Here is a 17,241-nt window from a genome sequence, read left to right as displayed (position 1 = left end):
CCTGGGCCTACTGTGTGTAAGCGGAGCTGTCCCGGGGCACTTCCGTGAGCGCTTCTCTAGCACGGGCAGGAGGGCCGCTTGCTGCCAAGGCCTCTGCAGCCACCAGGGGACAGTACCTGTGCAGGCCGCTGAGGCTGCGCGGTGCCCTCGTCCCGCTGCCTCCTGGGCCGGCTTCGCCTCTTTCTCCCCCTTCCCCATCATCAGACTTTGGAGATCAAGAGGGGAGCCAGGAAGGGGGCTTCAGCGGTGTGGTGGGAGGCTCGATGCAGGAGGCAAAGATGGGGTGAACATCTGAGGCCCCCCTTCCCTCAGGACCCAACCCCTGAGCCAGCCACATGGAGTCGTCCAGAAGTCCTCTTCCAAACGCACCCACGAGCCTTTCCCAGGGCTCCAAGTCTTCTCACTTTCTAAACGCCAGGGAATCCCCAGAGGTCTGCACTGGAGGCCTCAACACCCCCTCCACTTCCCCCTACCTGGAGCTCCCTCCCCCCACCCAGCTTCCCTCGTGGGGAGGCTCTGCTGCAGGGCAAGCTCCAGGTCAGCCGCCCACCCCTGCTGTGCATCAGGCACTGCTCTGGGAACCCGGAAAGACAAAAGAAAGCCACTCCCTGCTCTCATGGACCTTATACGCCAGCAGGGGTGAGGCCAACAATAAATACCAGGTATGTGAGATGTCAGGGCTCTCCTGGGAAATGAGCAGCAGGGGAGAGGGAGCCAATGCCTTCACCCCTTCAGCCCCCTCGCTCTCCTCCCAGAGGAGAGACACCACAGCAGGACCGTCTGTGCGAACGCACAGAGAACATGGAGGGATGCCCACTGGGAATGGTGGCTCCCTCCAGAGTGCGGAGTGGGCAGGGCAGGGGAGGAGAGTGGCGGGGTTAGGGAGGAGACTTCATATACACGTGTGTTACCTGAATCCGAAACACTGTTCCAAAGGTAACAACAGGAAGTCAGCCAGGAACTCTAGTCACGCCCACACATCCATATGGGAGTGCATGCACACACACAGTGCACGTGTGCACACACACACCTGCACACACGTGCTGGGAGCACCCAGGCGTAGCTGAATTACAGGAGATGTTTCTGCTGGACCTCTGGGTGGAAGTTTCTAGCATCATGATGCGGACGGAGCCTCCGGCCCACCTCCTCTTGCCCCTGCCCCTGCCCGCCCTGTCTTTGGTGGCAGCAGAGAGGCTGGAGGGGTGTGAGGAGCCCTGCCCGCCCTCGGGACTGAGGACAGGGTCCCTTTGCTGCTGGGCCAGTGAGGACTGCCTTGGCTGCTGAGGTTACCCAAGGTCACACCCCTTCCTGGGACTGTGTCCAGCGACTTGTGGACAAGGGGCTACACAGGCAGGGGCCAGTGTGAAGGACCGCCCAGCTTCAGACACCTCGGGGAGGCTGATGGCTGCCCCTCCCTACCCCCCCCCCCCCACCAAGCCGCACCTTGTCCTCGGGGTGGAAAGCCATGCAGGACGCCCAGCTCACGCCCCGGATGTACGCCGTTGCCATCTTGAGGATGTCCAGCTTGAAAGGCTGCTCCAGGAACACGAGGTAGTTCTCGGTGATGCCGAAGCTGTGGTAGTAGCTCGGGGAGAGCAGGGAGCGCGAGGGCACGGAGCAGAACGCCTCGGCCTGCGTCAGGGGGCTCCGCGTCCCCTTCCCCTTGGCCTCTGCAGGAAAGCAAGGGCTGGGAACCGCGCAGGAGCTGGGCCCCCAACACCATCACCACCCCTACAACCGACGTTGTCGCTAGGGAGATGAAATTTCCAACAGCGGCCAAGACCAGACAAGGATCTCACTGCCAAGGTCAGTGCAGGGGCCACAGCCCGACACCAGCCTCAGCAGGTGCAGCTGCCACAGCCCACGCTGGCTGTCCAATCTGAAAACCACGGAACCACAGAGAAAGCCTCTAGGCCAGGGGTCTATGACACAGCCTGGGAGCTAAACCCAGCAGATACCTGCTTTTGTGATTAAAGTTTTATCTGGGACATGGCCTGGCTCACTCCTCTTTGTGTTGGCCATGGCTGGCTTTGTCTTCCAGTTCCAGGGGCCAACTTGAGCCACTGCGACAGAGACCACGTGTTCTGCAAAGCCCTAACTCATGCCATCTGGCCATCTGAAGGAAAAGGATTGCTGACTCCCGTTCTGCACCGGTGCGTCTCACACTTTTACGAGTGAGGACCAGCTAGGGATGGGTGGAAGATGCAGTTTGACTCTGTGTACTGGGACAGGGCTTGGGGTTCTGCATGTCAAGCTGCCTACACAGGCTTAAGCTCTGTTCTTGTGCCTGAACCATCACTGGACATGTGTGTCACAGTCTTTCCGTGAGGTTCTCTTGATACTGTCCATTCTGAAACACCTGGGCGAACGGGGCCAGCTTTGTGGCATGGCGAGTAAAGCCACTGCCTGTGACACCGGCATCCCACACAGGCACTGGTGAGTTTCCCAGCTGCTCCACTTCCCATCCAGCTCCCTACTTGTGTGCCTGGGAAAGCAGTGGAAGATGGCCTGAGTGTGTGGGCCCCTGTAACTACATGGGAGACCCAGAAGAAGCTCCTGGCTTTGGCCTGGCCCAGCCCTGGCCACGGTGGCCATTTGGGGAGTGAACAAGCAGATGGAAGACCTCTCCCCACCCCCCCAACTCTGCCTTCCAAATAAATAAACCAACATTTAAAATAACAAGCAAAAACCAAAACACCTGGACATGGGGCCGAGAACCTACAGTGACAGGGGCTTTTATACAGATCCTGAGAAGGAAGTGAGGGTATGGGGTGCCCATGTGACCACTGGGAAGCTGAGGCTTGATAGAACATTCTAACACCGTAGCCAAAGCCACAGGGTTATGCTGAGAAAACACACAGCCCCCGAGCCTTGACTTCCTCCTCTGGTAGCGAAGGCAGAGATCGGAATGAGATCGCGCAGCAAGGCAAGCAGCTCACCAGGCACCCGGATGCCAACGGTGCTCGGCACACGTGGGCCCTTCCCATCCTCTGTGGGGATGAGTCAGGCCCTGGCCGAAAGGCCTCCGCACCCAGGCCTGGGGCTGCTCCATGATGAGCTGTCTGCAAACATCCCCGCCCCTCTGGAGGCCACCTGTGCACACTGTAATCAGCTGGCTGGAGGGAGGGACGCTCCGGGGTTATGGGATGGTTCCTTTCTTCACAAAACAAATGGAGCACAACGCACACTGAAACAAAAGCACCCTGGCTGGGGAGCGGGAGCCGGGGCATGACCCCTGGTGCTCCAGTGTGGAGTCGGTGCTCAGAACTGCCACCTACGTGTCAGTGGCTCCTGCAAACTTGGGACCATGGCCATGTCCCCTGATTCCCCCGCTCCGGGCCCCACAGTCCTCCTCTGTAACATGGGAGGGCAAACTCAGATGCCCAGACGGTCCCCAAGTCTGACCTTCCCGGATTCTGAACTTGACCCTCGATCTTTTTATTGGCCTAACTACCGGGAGTTCCATTTAACAAGGACACTCATTGTATATTCTGACCTCAGGGGCTCCCAGATCCTGGCAGAGCCTGGTGATTCGTTTGGGAGTTTCCACAGGACAGTGGGGGAAGGGGACCGGCAGGGAGCCCAGATGCAAACAGCAGTCCTAAACCAGAAAGGCAAGTCGAGTGCTCTTGTGGCTCCTTGTGGCCTCCTAAGCCCCGTGCAGCTGCCCTCTGAGGCCTAGTCTCCTGGGTGTGGTTCCCAGGAGGGTCCTGGACAAACATGGGCTGGGAACCTCACCCTCTTCCCCCTCGGGAACACGCAATCTCAGCCGGCCTGGGCTGTGCTCCAGGAGCCCGGCCCAAGTAGAGGAGGCTCAGAAAGCTCGGGGAGCAGGGTGGGGCTCTGGAGTGGATCCCAGCAGATAGAGCTCCCTGACCGACCCTGGGAGTCTGGCTGCAGGGGCTGGGGAACATGTGGGTGGCACAGCCGTGGTCTGCAAAAGTTTGTCCTAAGGTGAAGAAATGGATGGAAGGATAGGGATGGGGTGATGGATAAATGAATGCAATAAAGTACTAGAGCCTAAAGAAAAGGCTAGAATAGATAGATGGCTAGATGGGGAGGTGGCTGGCTGTCTGGACAGATGAACAGATGGTTGAGTGGATGGGTGGATGGATGATTGGATGGAGAGGTGAGTAGGTGGGTGAGTGGGTGGGTGGATGGATGGATGGATGGGTGGGTGGGTGGGTGGGTGGATGAGTGGGTGGATAGATTGTTGGGTGGATGGACAGGTGGATGGTGACTGGGTGGATGGGTTGGATGGTTAGATGGGTGGGTGGAAGGATGATGGGCAGATGGATGAATTAATAAATAAATGAACTGGGGCCTAAAAATGGGGGGTTAGGTTAGAATAAAGGGAGACCCTTCCTCCACGAGAACTCCCAGCAACTCTTCCTTTCTTCTGCAGGAGAAAGCTGAGTTTATGGTCACCTGAACAACCTGTGGGGGAAGCATCACCCCAAGTGTTGTCATCAATGAGTCGGGGGTGTTAGGAGGCGCCGCACTCGGCTGTTGTGCTTGGTGGGCATTCCTGGGGATGACCCACCTGGAACCTCGGCAGGGATCCGAAACATCACATACTTTGTCTTCCCTTTGTCCACAATGGATGTGCCCATGTTGAAAACGTTTCCAGCAGCGTCATAGTGAGGATGTGCTGTTGCCATATTCACTGCCACATATTTACGATAATCAACCTGCAGAACACAGCAGCCACATGGTATCAAACGGGGGGAGGGAGAGATTCTGGGAAGAGCCGACTCACTCCAGGTTCAGAGAGAGGAAGGATGTTTTCAACACGTTGCCTGATTGGAAACTAAGGCAGAATTTGCACCTCCCAGGTTTGCTCTGGGGACCTCACACCTCGCACTGGGTGGGGTGGGATCCTGGAGTGAGCAGGTTGCAGGGAGTTGGTGAGCTGCACCGTTTTCTGTGGCTGTTGCCCCATCCTGTTGCCTGGCCCTGCCATGTGTCTTAGGCCTGGAGGTTGATGCCTCACTATAGAAAGCTCTGAGCAATGACTCAGGCAGAGGGAGCCAGAGCGTGGCTCTTGGCCTCTGCCCTGTGACGTTCTGGTTAAGTCCTTTAACTATGTTGTGTTTGCACTCCACAAAGCTGTAGATCTCCAGACCTCTCTCATAGGATTCTTCTAAGGACTGGGAGGTTTCAAGACCATTTGGTCAAAGTGAGACTTCAGTAACAAGTGGGAAAATGAGCCCCTCTCCCCGTGGAAATACAGGGTGGCCGGAAACCAACTAGATGCCCTTTGTCCCCCAGGACAACACAAGCTCAAGTCAAGAGTCAGGGAATGCTCTGCTCTTTCCCAGTGTTTTCTCTTTTGTGGAAAGCATACATCAGTTGGACCCATGCCTCCTAGCTTAAAAGGAGCTGGACATCATTTCCCAGCTAAGAAAAGCGCTGTCTTTACCAGATTGTTAGAGGGCATTGCCAAGGCTTCAGGCTTTGAACACCAGCTGCAGAAAACTGCAAGTGGGTCTATCGATTTTCATGCACACGTTCACTGAGCCTCCCCAGGAGTGGCATCTTCGAGGGCCTTGCTGTCTGCCTCATGCCTCCCTCTTCAGGCCAATACAGGGTAGGACTGCTAGGAATTGCAAGTGCTCCAACTCTTTCATCCATCCATCCATCCATCCATCCAAATACTCACTGAGTTCCCACAAGGCCAAGAACATACTTATGGGTAGAACTGTGTATTCAAAAAAAAAAAAAATATATATATATATATATATATATGCTGAAGTCCTAATCCTGGGACTTACAAACATGAACTCATTTGGAAATATGGGCTTTACAATTGTAATTAAGATGAGGTCATGGGACCAGCACCGTGGTGCAGTGAGTTAAGCTGCTGCCTGCAATGCTGGTATCCCATACCAGAGCACTAGTTCAAGTCTAGCTCCCTGCTAGTGTGCCTGGGAAAGCAGTGGAAGATGGCCCAAGTACTTGACCTCTGCCATTCATGTGGGAGACCAGGATGGAGTTCCAGCCTCCTGGCTTTGGCCTAGCCCAGCCCTGACTGTTGCCACCATTTGAGGAATGAATCAGCACATGGAAAATATTTCTCTCTCTCTCTCTGGCTTTCAAATAAATAAGAATTTTTTTTTTTAAAGATGAGGTCACAATGCATTAGAGCAGTCTCCCATCCAACCACCTGTGCCTTTACAAAGATGGGGAGTTGGACACACAGAGCCACAGGAAGAATGCCACGTGGTGATGGAGGCAGAAGATGAAGTGGCATGTCTCCAAGCCAAGGGAACACCAAGGTGCTGGCAGCTCCCGAAACCAGAAGAGCAAAATGTGTCATCAGGTGGTTTGCCGCTGTGTGGACATCGTGAAGGAACTTGCACACACTAAGAGCTTCTGCTGGCTGCCACGAGGCAGTCCCATCTCACGGGACGCCAGCATATCCTCAGGCCATCAACGATCAAAAGGCCGTTATACAGCGGCAGCTTTGTTACCAGAGCACAAGAAAGCAACAGTCACAGTGGTGAAAATGACACAACCCCCACCCTCAAAGGAGCCCGGAGTTTAGTTCCGTGGGCTGTGCTAGGCGAAGCCTGGGATGGAACTGCATTAGAGGAGGGGACCCTCTGGGGAGCTTCTTGCAGGCAACACGGCCACACCCCCACCCCCCCAGGAGGTCCCTTTCTTGAGTCAGGAACGATGCTGCTCATAGATTCGTCCAAACCTTCTCCAGGGTTTCCAGGGTCTCTGGGTTGATTTTCCTGATGTAATTTGTCTCTGAGGTCGCGTAGAAGTCTTCCCCACACTTCATGATGTTGATCAGGCAGTTGTCTGTGAAGTCGGGGATGGTATGAGACAAGTAGGAGAAAGCTCTGCGGAGAAAGCAGATTGGCAGGGTGCATGGCCATGTCTCTCCAGAAAGTTCTGCCCTAGGGTTTCCTACCACTCCAAGTGCTAGGAAACTAAAAGTGCCGGTCCCAGGGGGTCACTTGAGGAATTCTGGGGACTTGGGCATCAGGTTCCCCAAAGATACTACCATGTTGAGTCCCCAGGACAACACGGGTGTCAACTGACCCCTCCTGGACTAACAGATCCCAATGTCTCCCCCCTCCCCAGAGCCAGCAGGCATTCAGGGGTGGCTTTAAAGTAGCTCTTTGGAAACCTGCCTGCTACACTTCATGGCCCCCAAAGCCCAGCAAACTCCCAATCCCCACTTTGGCAGTAATGTGAGTCCACCCTGGTTATCTCGCATTTGTCCAAGAAAGCAGTTCTTTCCAAAAAGGAAAACAAACCATGGATGAGTGCACCCTTTCAACCTGAAGGCAGTCAGAGCAAGAGGAAAGAAAACCCAAAGGCTTTTGGTGAAATCAGACAGGATTTGAGTACTGAGTAGTGCTCCCCCTACTGACCAATTCTGTAACTACAAGGGTGCTCCCCAGGTTGAGGTTTTTAGTTCATGGCCCTCCCCCACTTTCTCACTGGCTCCTCCCCTGCTCCCCATCTGTGAGAGTTCAGGGCTCGCCCTGTGCCAGCCCTAGGGCCAGATACCGGAATAGGCGAGGATGTCAGTTCTGGAAAAGCAGGAGTAATCTTCCATCCCTGGGCCAGTACCCCCCTAACCCTTTCAGAACCCTTCTACATCTAAAGAGGAGAGAACAGACATATCGCAGAAGCTCCGAGTCCCTGGCTGAGAATTTAATTGTTGGATCACAACCAAGATGATTTATAATGGATTCAGTGAAAGATCTCTCCTTTCCTTGTCCCGCCAGCTTCCCACCGCCTCAAAGCATCCTTTCGGAATCTCTGTGCCTATATAAGCAAATACAAACCCAGAGTTCCTGTTGGTTTTCTGCACAAAACAGAGTAGATAAATGCTCTTTCTACACCTTGCTCTTCTTCCTACTTAATAGTTTCTCTTGCAAATATTTGCATACAGGTCAGAGAGCACCCTTGTTCCTTCTTACTTCTGCATGGCAGAGTCCTGCACACTTTCACTGTTATTTAGTAAGCTGCCCTCCTGCTGATGAACACTTGGGCTGTTTTCAGTTTCTTCTGACAGAGGATGCTGCCAGGAACACCCTGGCACGTCTGCCATCTCAGACACGAGTGACTGTGTCTGTAGACCGAAGGGACCATGCGTCTGTAATTCTGATAGAAAATTCCAAACCGTCCTCCCACCAGCCACATGGGAGGGCACCTAATAATTTGTCAAATGCCCTTTGCCTCTCTTGCTATGAGCCGTCAAGATCTGCCTGACGTCTGGGGTCGGAGCCCAGGCCCAGGGGCTTCTGCTTTGCCGCTCTGAGAAAATCACCAGAGGACTGCTTTGACCATCACAGATATCAAAAAGCACAGGATGCAGTCAGATGAAAAATGAGCAGTTACTTGGAAAATATGTTTTTGCAGGGGTCCGGGTAGGCCATTGTTCCGAACTCCGACACCACGATCCTGTTTGCCTCGATGTTGGCGTTGTACGTGTCACTTCTCAGGTATTTGCTCCTGTAAGAGACTTCCCCTGGAAAAGAAGCAGAGGATCAGCCCTAGCCTGACACCCTCCGGGCTTTAGAGCCAGCTTTCCAGGGCCTGGGTGGAGGAGGGGGAGGTTAGTTTGCTAGGACAGGTGCCACTGATGTGTGTGTGCATCTGGAATACGACATCACAGGGATTTTGCACTTGAGATGAGTGTGCCCTTCCTAACCCCGTTGTCCATATGTGGGAACTGAGGCTTAGAAATATTCAGTCGTCTTGCTCATTAGTGCTTGCTAAGAGAGGCAGGCCCAGGCCATCGGCTGTATCTTCCACCACACTGGTGGCTCTCGAGGGAAGGCCCTTGGAGCGCTGGGCCAGAAACAGTGGGCCACACTGCCTACGTGGGCTGGGTTCCCTTCCCTCAGGGCTCCATCTAGTTCTGTGAGCCCCTCCTCGGCACCTCGTGGACAGTGCCAGCCCCCTGGTTTCAAATTTCTCACCAGAAGAAATGCAAAGGGCTTGGGTACTCTGGCCCTTACACCCCATTTCTGACCTAATAAAAGTGAGCTGCAGAGAGGTTAAGTACCTTGCACAGTGAGCAGTAATCTCAATTCAAAGGCCGGCAAGGGAAGTGGGCTCTCTTAACCAGGAAAAATGATCAGTTTCACTCTCCTGTCCATTCCTGAAAACATGTCAGCACAGCCCTCTGGCCTGACCACATTTCCCAAGTTCCCACGTTGGACAGAGTTAAGTCAACCACATCATGATCAAGAAGCAGAAGTCTTTGGGGTGGACGCTGGGAGCCACTGCTAAGACTCCACTTAGGTGCCAGCATTGTGGCACAGAGGGTTAAACTGCTGCCTGCAGTGCCGGCATCCCATATGGGTACTGGTTCAAATCCTAGTAGCTCCACTTCCAATCCAGCTTCCTGCAAACATGCCTGGGAAAGCAGCAAAAGATGGCCCAAGTCCTTGAGCCCCTGCACCCATGTGGTTCCTGGCTCCTTGCTTTGGCTGAGCCCAGACCCAGGTCACTCCCCAGCTGTTATGACCATTTGGGGAATGAACTAGCAGATGGAAGATCTCTCTCTCTCTCTCGCTCTCGCTCTCTCTCTGATTCTGCCTTTCACCCACATGGGAGACCGGGAAAAGGCACCTGGCTCCTGGCTTTGGATTAGCGCAGCTCCAGCTGTTACAGCCATTTGGGAAGTGAACCAACAACGGCAGACCATTCTCTCTGTCTCTCTCTCATTGTCTGTAACTCTACCTCTCAAATAAATAAATAAAATCTAAAAATAAATAAATAAAAATAAAGTAATATGTAGGAAAGAGAACACGAGCAGCCCCTGGAAGCCCCTTCATATGTTCGTCTGTCACTGCCTCTTCCTCTGGGCAGGGGTGGGGAACTTTTTCTGCCAAGGGCCTTTGGGATATTTATAGCATCGTACAAAATCATCAACTTAAAAATTAGCTTGCTACCCACTAAACTAGGGTCTTTTTGCTTTTTACTTGTTAAACTTTTTTTTAAAGATTCTTTTATTTATTTGAAAGTAAGAGCTACACAGAGAGAGAAGGAGAGGCAGAGAGAGAGAGGTCTTCCATCCGCTTGTTCATCCCCCAGTTGGCTACAAGGGCTGGAGCTGCACTGATTGGAAGCCAGGAGCCAGGAGCTTCCTCCAGGTCTCCCACAAAAATGGGTGCAGGGTCCCAAGGACTTGTGCCATCTTGTACTGCCTTCCCAGGCTATAGCAGAGAGCTGTATTGGAAGTGGAACAACCGGGTCTCAAACCGGCACCCATACGGGATGCCAACACCACAGGCAGTGGCTTTATCTGCTACGCCACAGCGCCGGCCCATTGTTAAGCTTCTTATCCAGTGAAGTATTAAGCCTTTTCATGGTAATATAAAATATGTTATCTCAAATTCTAGAAAAAGACAGAAAGGGAGAAGGAAGGAAGGAGGGAGGAAGAAAGGGAAGATTATAATGTCCTTCAAAATCACATCATAATGAATCTGTTAAACCAATGAAAAATTAAAAAAACAAATAAATCTTATAAATAACTAAATATTACCTCTATTAAAAAATTAGCCTGCTATAGATTTATTGAATTTGAAGTCCCTTCTGCGGTTGCCTTGGAAGGGCCGGACCAAATGATTTTACAGCTATGTGTGGCCTGCGGGCCGGAATTCCCCACACCTGCTGGAGTCACCACTGTGTTGACTTCTTCTTCTTTTTTTAATATCTTGGTTAGGTATTTTTTAAAAGATTTATTTATTTACTTGAAAGTCAGAGTTGCACACAGAGAGAAGGAGAGGCAGAGAGAGAGAACAGTCCTCCATCCGCTGGTTTACCTCCCAGTTGGCCACAAAGGTCTCTCTGCAGGGTCCCAAGGACTTGGGCCATTTTCCACTGCTTTCCCAGGACAAAACAGAGAGCTGGATTGGAAGTGAAGTAGCTGGTACTCGAACTGGAGACCATATGGGATGCCGGCACTGTAGCCGGCAGCCTCACCCACAAGGCCACAGTGCCAGCCCCTGCTGTGTTGACTTCTAATGGCAGTGCTGTGTTTTCCTGTCCAACTCTGAGGATGAGTGCTCCACGGTAAACTTGCCCTTGGTCAGAGGCAAGCCCCTGTCCCCGCCGCGCTGGTGCGAGGATCAAGATTTGTTCCTTACAGTGTGGTATGCAAGGCTTGCAAAGCCCTCCACGCACAGCCGGCACTCAGTGAAAGTTAAGCACGGGCTTGAGATGCTGTAGACAGAGGGGCCCAGGCCTTGGTCCTGCAGTGGTCCCCAGTGAAGTAGGGTTTCCTTGGGCAAGCCTCTTCACCTCCTTGAACCTTAGTTTTCTCACCGGGAAGTTGGGAATCCCCCTCCCCTCCCAGGGTAGGCTGCTTTAAACGAAGCGGTCGGCGTCTGGCCCATTGGCACACGGTTTGCCTCTGCTAAATGACAGCTACCAGGGCCAGCACTGAGGAACAGCAGGTTAATCATCTACCTGCAGTGCCAGCATCCTCTATGGGCGCTGGTTCAAGTCCTGGCTGCTCCACTTCCAATCCAGCTCCCTGCTGATGGCCTGGGAATGAAGTAGAAGATGGCCCAAGTCCTTGGGCTCCTGCACCCATGTGGGAGACCTGGAAGAAGCTCCCGGTTCCTGGCTTTAGACAGGCCCAGTTCCAGCTATTGTGGTCATTTGGAGAGTGAACCAGGATGGAAGAATTCTCTGTCTGTAACTCTGTCTCTCAAGTAAATAAACAAATTTGAAAGAAAGAGAGAAAGAGAGAAAGAGAGAAAGAGAGAGGGAGAGGGAGAGGGAGAGGGGGAGGGAGAGGGAGAGGGAGGGAGAGGGAGAGGGAGGGAGAGGGAGAGGGAGAGGGAGGGAGAGGGAGAGGGAGGGAGAGGGAGAGGGAGGGAGAGGGAGGGGGAGGGGGGAGGGGGAGGGAGGGGGAGGGGGGAGGGGGAGGGAGAGGGAGGGAGGAAAAAAGATGGCTTCCGAGACTCCGGATGGTCCAACAAAATCTGAAGGCAGAGAGACTTGCCTGGGGTGGCTGAGCCCACACACACTGTTGCCCAGCTACAGGCCACGTGCAAGTGCCACCATGGTGTCCCCGCAGCCAGCCTGTCCTCTGCCGGCCACCCTTCTGGGGAGTCACCACCCTGAAAGCACTGGCTAAGGTGCTGAATGTTGTTCCCTTGAAAAGTAAGCTGGCAGCCCAGGCTGGCCGTGCACAGGCCTCCCACTCCTGCTGCACACCTGGCCCCAGAGCCCGGGAAGCTGTCTCTGGAATCACTCACGGCTGACACCCGGCTTTGAGACTACGGTTAAAGGAGGGGCCCCAAGGCAGTCTCCATCCCCTGCCTCCTCCCTCCTGCAGAGACCCGGTGAACAGGCATGCTCCTGCCCCAGGGACTCCGAGGACCGGGCCAAGTGTGATGGTTCTGGGGGCAGGGCAGCAAGCGAGGACAGGCACACAGAGATCTGTCTGCAGGTCTTCAGACCCTGCCCTTGACCCAGCTCCCTCCCCTCGGCTCTGCTCTTCTCCTTGCTGCCTTTTTAAAGCCTTGGTTTCTGCCTCTGGGCTTTCTTGCCCTGGGCTGTGCACCGGACTCACCCCTGAGCCTGTGAGAAATGACAGAAGGCTGTGGCCCAGCTGTGGCCTCTCTGATGCGCTCGGTCCTGGGCCACCTGGGCAGCTGGGCAGGGGTCTGGCATGGAGGGATTCTCATCCCACAGCGGGAAACAAGTCAGAAGCATGGTGCTCTGTCACATTCACCCAAGCCCTGCGTGCGCCATGGGTGCGCCCTGGGTTTTACAGATTTAATGGGTGGGCCAGGGGATCTTGCTGGGTTTTTCATGTATTGAGCATGCACTGGGTGTCAGGAGGAGGAAGAAGCCCATTTTACTGGTGAGGAAACTGAGGCTGGCTTGGCCACAGTTCACCATGCCAAGCCTGGAGCATCCAGTCACAAATTCTCCATTCTGAGACCCAGCCCCACTGATGCCACCTACAACCCAGCAGACTTCCTTAAGAACCCACCTCGTGCAAGTCTCAAGAGTGACAAGAGACAGCCCAAGGGCCAACAGAGGCTTTGCAGCCCTTCTCCTAAGCCAGAATGTCGCCTCATTTGTGGAATTCTCACATTCTGCCCTAGATCCAGCTTTCTGATCCTGCTCTGGGCGACCTGCCCAATTCACTGCTCGCCCCTGCCTGGGACCACACACTCAGCTGCGTTCTTTTCAGCCCTGTGGTCTCCCTGCTTTCACCGTGTCTGACTCCACAGCCCGCGTGCTGCCACCTGCCCTTGCCTACCTTCTTGAGGACACGTGTCATTCTGCAAGGTGAACCCCTGAAAAAGAGGCAGGGCCATCTTTCCCGGGAGGTTTGTGCCCGAGACAGGCTGCATGGTGCCTCCTCCCCACACCCAGAGATGTCCACGACCTGATCCCTGGAACCTGTCACCTGACGTGGCAAAGGGACTTCACAGATCTGGAGATGGGGAGATCGCTCTGGATGACTAACGTCCCCACCAAGGTCCTGATGAGAGGGAGGCAGGAGGGTCTGAGTTAGAGAAGGAGGTGTAAGGATGCAGAGAGAGACAGGCAGGGACTATAGGATGCTACACTGTTGGCTTTGAGGACAGAGATGGAGCCACAGGCCAAGGAACGCAGATGACTTCGAGGAGCTAGAGAGGCATGGAGACAGATTCTCCACTGGATCCTCCAGCAGGAAGGCAACGCTGTCAGAGCCTTGATTTTAGCACAGTGGAAAACCCGTCGTAGACTCGTGACCTCTGGTCTGGCAAGAGAAGAGCCGTGTGTGGTGCTGGTCCCGAGACCCGTGGCTGTGAGCCACAGCAGCCTCAGCGGACCCCCTGCCCCGTGCTCTCACCGTCCCTGATGGCGAAGCTGTGCAGGAGGGCCAGGCCGTCGAACCAGTGGTTGTATCTGCTCTCCCCGATCGTGTGCATGCCGGGCCCGTTGCGCAGCAGGGTGCCCTGCAGCCATGGGGGAATCTGACCTGTTGGGAGAAAGAATCTGCAGTCGCCAACTCCGCATCCAAACCCAAGAAAAGGAAGACACCGCCGTGGAGAGGAATGGGGCTGTGGAGGGAGCCCCAGCACCACTGGCCGCACCACTAGTCCATGCTGGCTTGTTTCTGCACAATGTATAATCCACCTGGCACTTTGCAGGCATGGAACAGCTGTCCCCCAGCTGTTCGTGTCCATGAGGAGAGAGGACAACAGGCACTCAGCACACGCTGTGGTGGAAGCCATGCTGAAGACTCAGCCAAGGGGGCTGCAGAGAACAGAACCTCGCTCCGTGTGGGCTGACACCAGGAACATGAGGTAGCTTCCTGGAGGAGGATACCTGGCCAAGTTTCCTTTTTCTTTTTTTAAAGATTGATTGATTTTTTTTTTTTTGAAAGGCAGAGTTACAGAGAGAGAGAGAGAGAGAGGAGGAGGGAGGGAGAGAGAGAGAAATCTTCCATCCGCTGGTTCACTCCCCAAATGGCCGCAACAACCAGAGCTGGGCCAGGCTGAAGGCAGGCACCAGGAGCTTCCTCCAGGGTCTCCCACATGGGTGCAGGGGCTCAAGCACTTGGAACATCCTCCACTACTTTCCCAGCTGCATTATTAGGGAGCTGAATCAGAAGTGGAGCTGCCGGGACTCGAACTGGCATCCATATGCGATGGCGGCTTAATCCGTTATGCCACAGTGCCAGCCCCGGGCTGAGTCTTGAAGGAGAGTGGGTGCTTGTTTCACAGAGCAGTAAGGCAAGGGCAGGCCAGAGCTGCACTAGGCAGCGAGGTGGCCAGCAGCGCCTTGTGGTGACTGTGCACCTGCAACATGGCTGTCAGACATGACTTGAACCAGAGGAGCGATACTCCAACACACAGCTGATATCAAAGACTGAGTAGGGAAAAGTAAAATATCTCCTGAGCAATTGCTAACATGGGTAATATTCTGGAGACGTTGTATGAAAGGAAACACACTTTGGAGATTAATTTTCTGTTCCTTCCTTCTTTTTTGAACACAAGAAGTGGGGGAGGGGACATTTTGCACGGCAGTTAATGTGCCCACGGCCCACATCAGAGAACCTGGGCTCATTTCCTGACTGCACCTTCTGATTCCAGCTCCCTGCCAATGCTGACCCTGGGAGGTAACAGTGGTGGTTCAAGTCACTGGGCCCCTGCCATCCACATGGGAGACCTGGGTTGAGTTCTAGGCTCCTGGTTTTAGCTTGGCCCAACTGTCTGGACATTTGCAGAGTGAACCAGCAGGTTCTCGCCCTCTCTTCCCAATAAAGATGAATTTTTTTGTAAGTACACAAGTGGCACACACTACGTTTCTGCTGGAGAGCTCTGTCCTGAGATGGAACTGGAGCAGACACTGTGGCGCCCCTCCACGTCCCCTCAGCGTTCATGCCTCCCTGCAGGCTCCTTTCTGCTTTCCTGCTCAGCCAGACCCTGGCCTGGCCTCCCTGGACAGACAGGTCAACACACACACAATCAGCGTCTGGCACCTGAGCTTTATCCAAAATCAGAAACACCTGTGGGCCCGAGCAGACTCGTGAGCAGTTCTCAGAACCGGGCGAGGGCTGCTCAGGGGACCAGAGAGCTCAGGGCCTGTGACTGCCCACTGGAGCCTAAACTGGACAGTGAAAGGAATGAGTCCACCCCAATCAGGAGAAATCAAGAGAAATCGACGGATGAAACGAAGCCAGAAGCTGACTAACAGATTGTGCCTGAAGAGAGGCTGCTCTGGGTCCAGCTCGTTGGCCCTGCAGGTGTTCGTGAGCTGGAATCACACCTGTGGGCACCTGAGAGAAACCCTCGTGCACTGTTCCACGGCCCGGCAAGTGTGCACGAGCATACTAATCTTGAATTTACCATGCACACATTTGCACAAATACATCCTACATTTGCAGTGGGCCGCCTCTGCACACAGTTTCATTGTCCAGGAGGTACCAGTGGTGGCACTGGTGACACCGTCCTCCCATGAGCAGGGACAACTGCTGTCTCCCTGGTGAACTGAGTGACAGCTTCACAGCAGATATGTCTACATCACAGGTCACTCCCCCTCCCCCGGCCCCGACAATAATGTGCAGTAAGCGTGGCTTCTGTCATCAGAAAGAGGGTGTCCGTCTCAGCACGGAGGAAGAGCCTGCCTTTCATACCAAGTGCTCACCTCTGACTTTGGCCTTCACCGGCTCCAGCTGCTCTTTCTTATTCCTGCCGAATAGGACGTCCATTGCTGGGGTGCAGAGTGACAGTGGGAGCAGCCGCAAACTTGCACGGCTCCGCCTTCTCGGGAGCTGCCCCTCTCCCCACACCTCTCTCTAAGCTGGTCACAGGGCGATTCTCAGGACTGGCTAATCTTTAATCCCCTGCACTCTCAGGTTTCACTTTGGGCATAACCAACTGAAGCTCCTTCCTGAGTTAGTGGAGAGAACTCAGAGCCTTTTGCTTGGGCGTCCATCTCAGGCACTGGAGACGCTCACGATCAGAGCACACAGGACTGTGACAGGTGCCCGGAGCCGGGGGAGCCTGGAGCTCACTCTCCCGTGAGTGCTGCTCCACCTCACAGGGACAATGTCTGTGGTGACAGGAAGCGTTTTATGTTTTATGTGTCCTAAACATCAAATGTAAAAAGCAACTGAATTCATTTTCTTCCTTCCTTCCTTTATCTCTTAACACCCATGTGGGTGCAGGGACCCAAGCACTTGGGCCATCTTCTCCTGCTTTCCCAGGCCATAGCAGACAGCTGGACTGGAAGAGGAGCAGCCAGGCATGAACCGGCACCCGTATGGGATGCTGGCGTCAGAGGTGGTGGTTTAACCCGCTATATCACAATGCTGGCCCCTATTTTTTCCTTTTTGGGAGAAGGAAACATAAAATGTTTCATGTACCCACTTGAAAAAAAAAAGAGGGAGAGGAGTGGGCATTTGGTGCAGTGGTTAAGATGCCACTTGGGAACAACCGAATCCCACACTAGGCACCACACACCTCGAGTCCCCAGCTCCACTCTGGATTTCAGCTTCCTGCTAAGGCTCACCCTGGTGGGCAGCAGGCTCAAGTACTTGGGTTCCTAGCACCGTGAGGGACACCTGGATTGAGTTCTAGGTTCCTGGCTTGAGTATGACCCAGACCCAGCTAGTGTAGGCATTTGGAGGGTGAACCAGAAAATAGAAAATCTCTCTCTCTCTCTCTCTGCCTTTCAGATAAATAAAATTAAAAATAAATAAATAAATAGCAAGAGCCCAGACTTTTCTCAGGAACTCTAGAGAGTAGT

General features: G+C 54.0%; 1 protein-coding gene across 1 annotated transcript in view; it reads right to left on the bottom strand.

Annotated features, from left to right (window-relative positions):
* BCO1 (beta-carotene oxygenase 1) overlaps positions 1–16,294 on the bottom strand; it is a 32,697-nt gene extending 16,403 nt beyond the window's left edge. Inside the window, exons 1-6 of the mRNA XM_002711706.5 lie at positions 16,138–16,294; positions 13,838–13,966; positions 8,365–8,494; positions 6,704–6,851; positions 4,544–4,691; positions 1,444–1,670 (exon numbers count right to left, since the gene is read on the bottom strand). Of these exons, the coding sequence (XP_002711752.3) occupies positions 1,444–1,670; positions 4,544–4,691; positions 6,704–6,851; positions 8,365–8,494; positions 13,838–13,966; positions 16,138–16,201 (846 nt within the window). The 5' untranslated portion in view covers positions 16,202–16,294. The remainder of the gene's footprint in view (positions 1–1,443; positions 1,671–4,543; positions 4,692–6,703; positions 6,852–8,364; positions 8,495–13,837; positions 13,967–16,137) is intronic.
* Between the last annotated feature and the right edge of the window lie 947 nt (positions 16,295–17,241).

The sequence above is a fragment of the Oryctolagus cuniculus genome, chromosome 18 (genome assembly GCF_964237555.1).
Source record: "Oryctolagus cuniculus chromosome 18, mOryCun1.1, whole genome shotgun sequence".
NCBI lineage: Eukaryota > Metazoa > Chordata > Mammalia > Lagomorpha > Leporidae > Oryctolagus > Oryctolagus cuniculus.
Note: the sequence above shows the minus strand (reverse complement) of the source record. Positions and strands in the feature narration are given on the sequence as shown.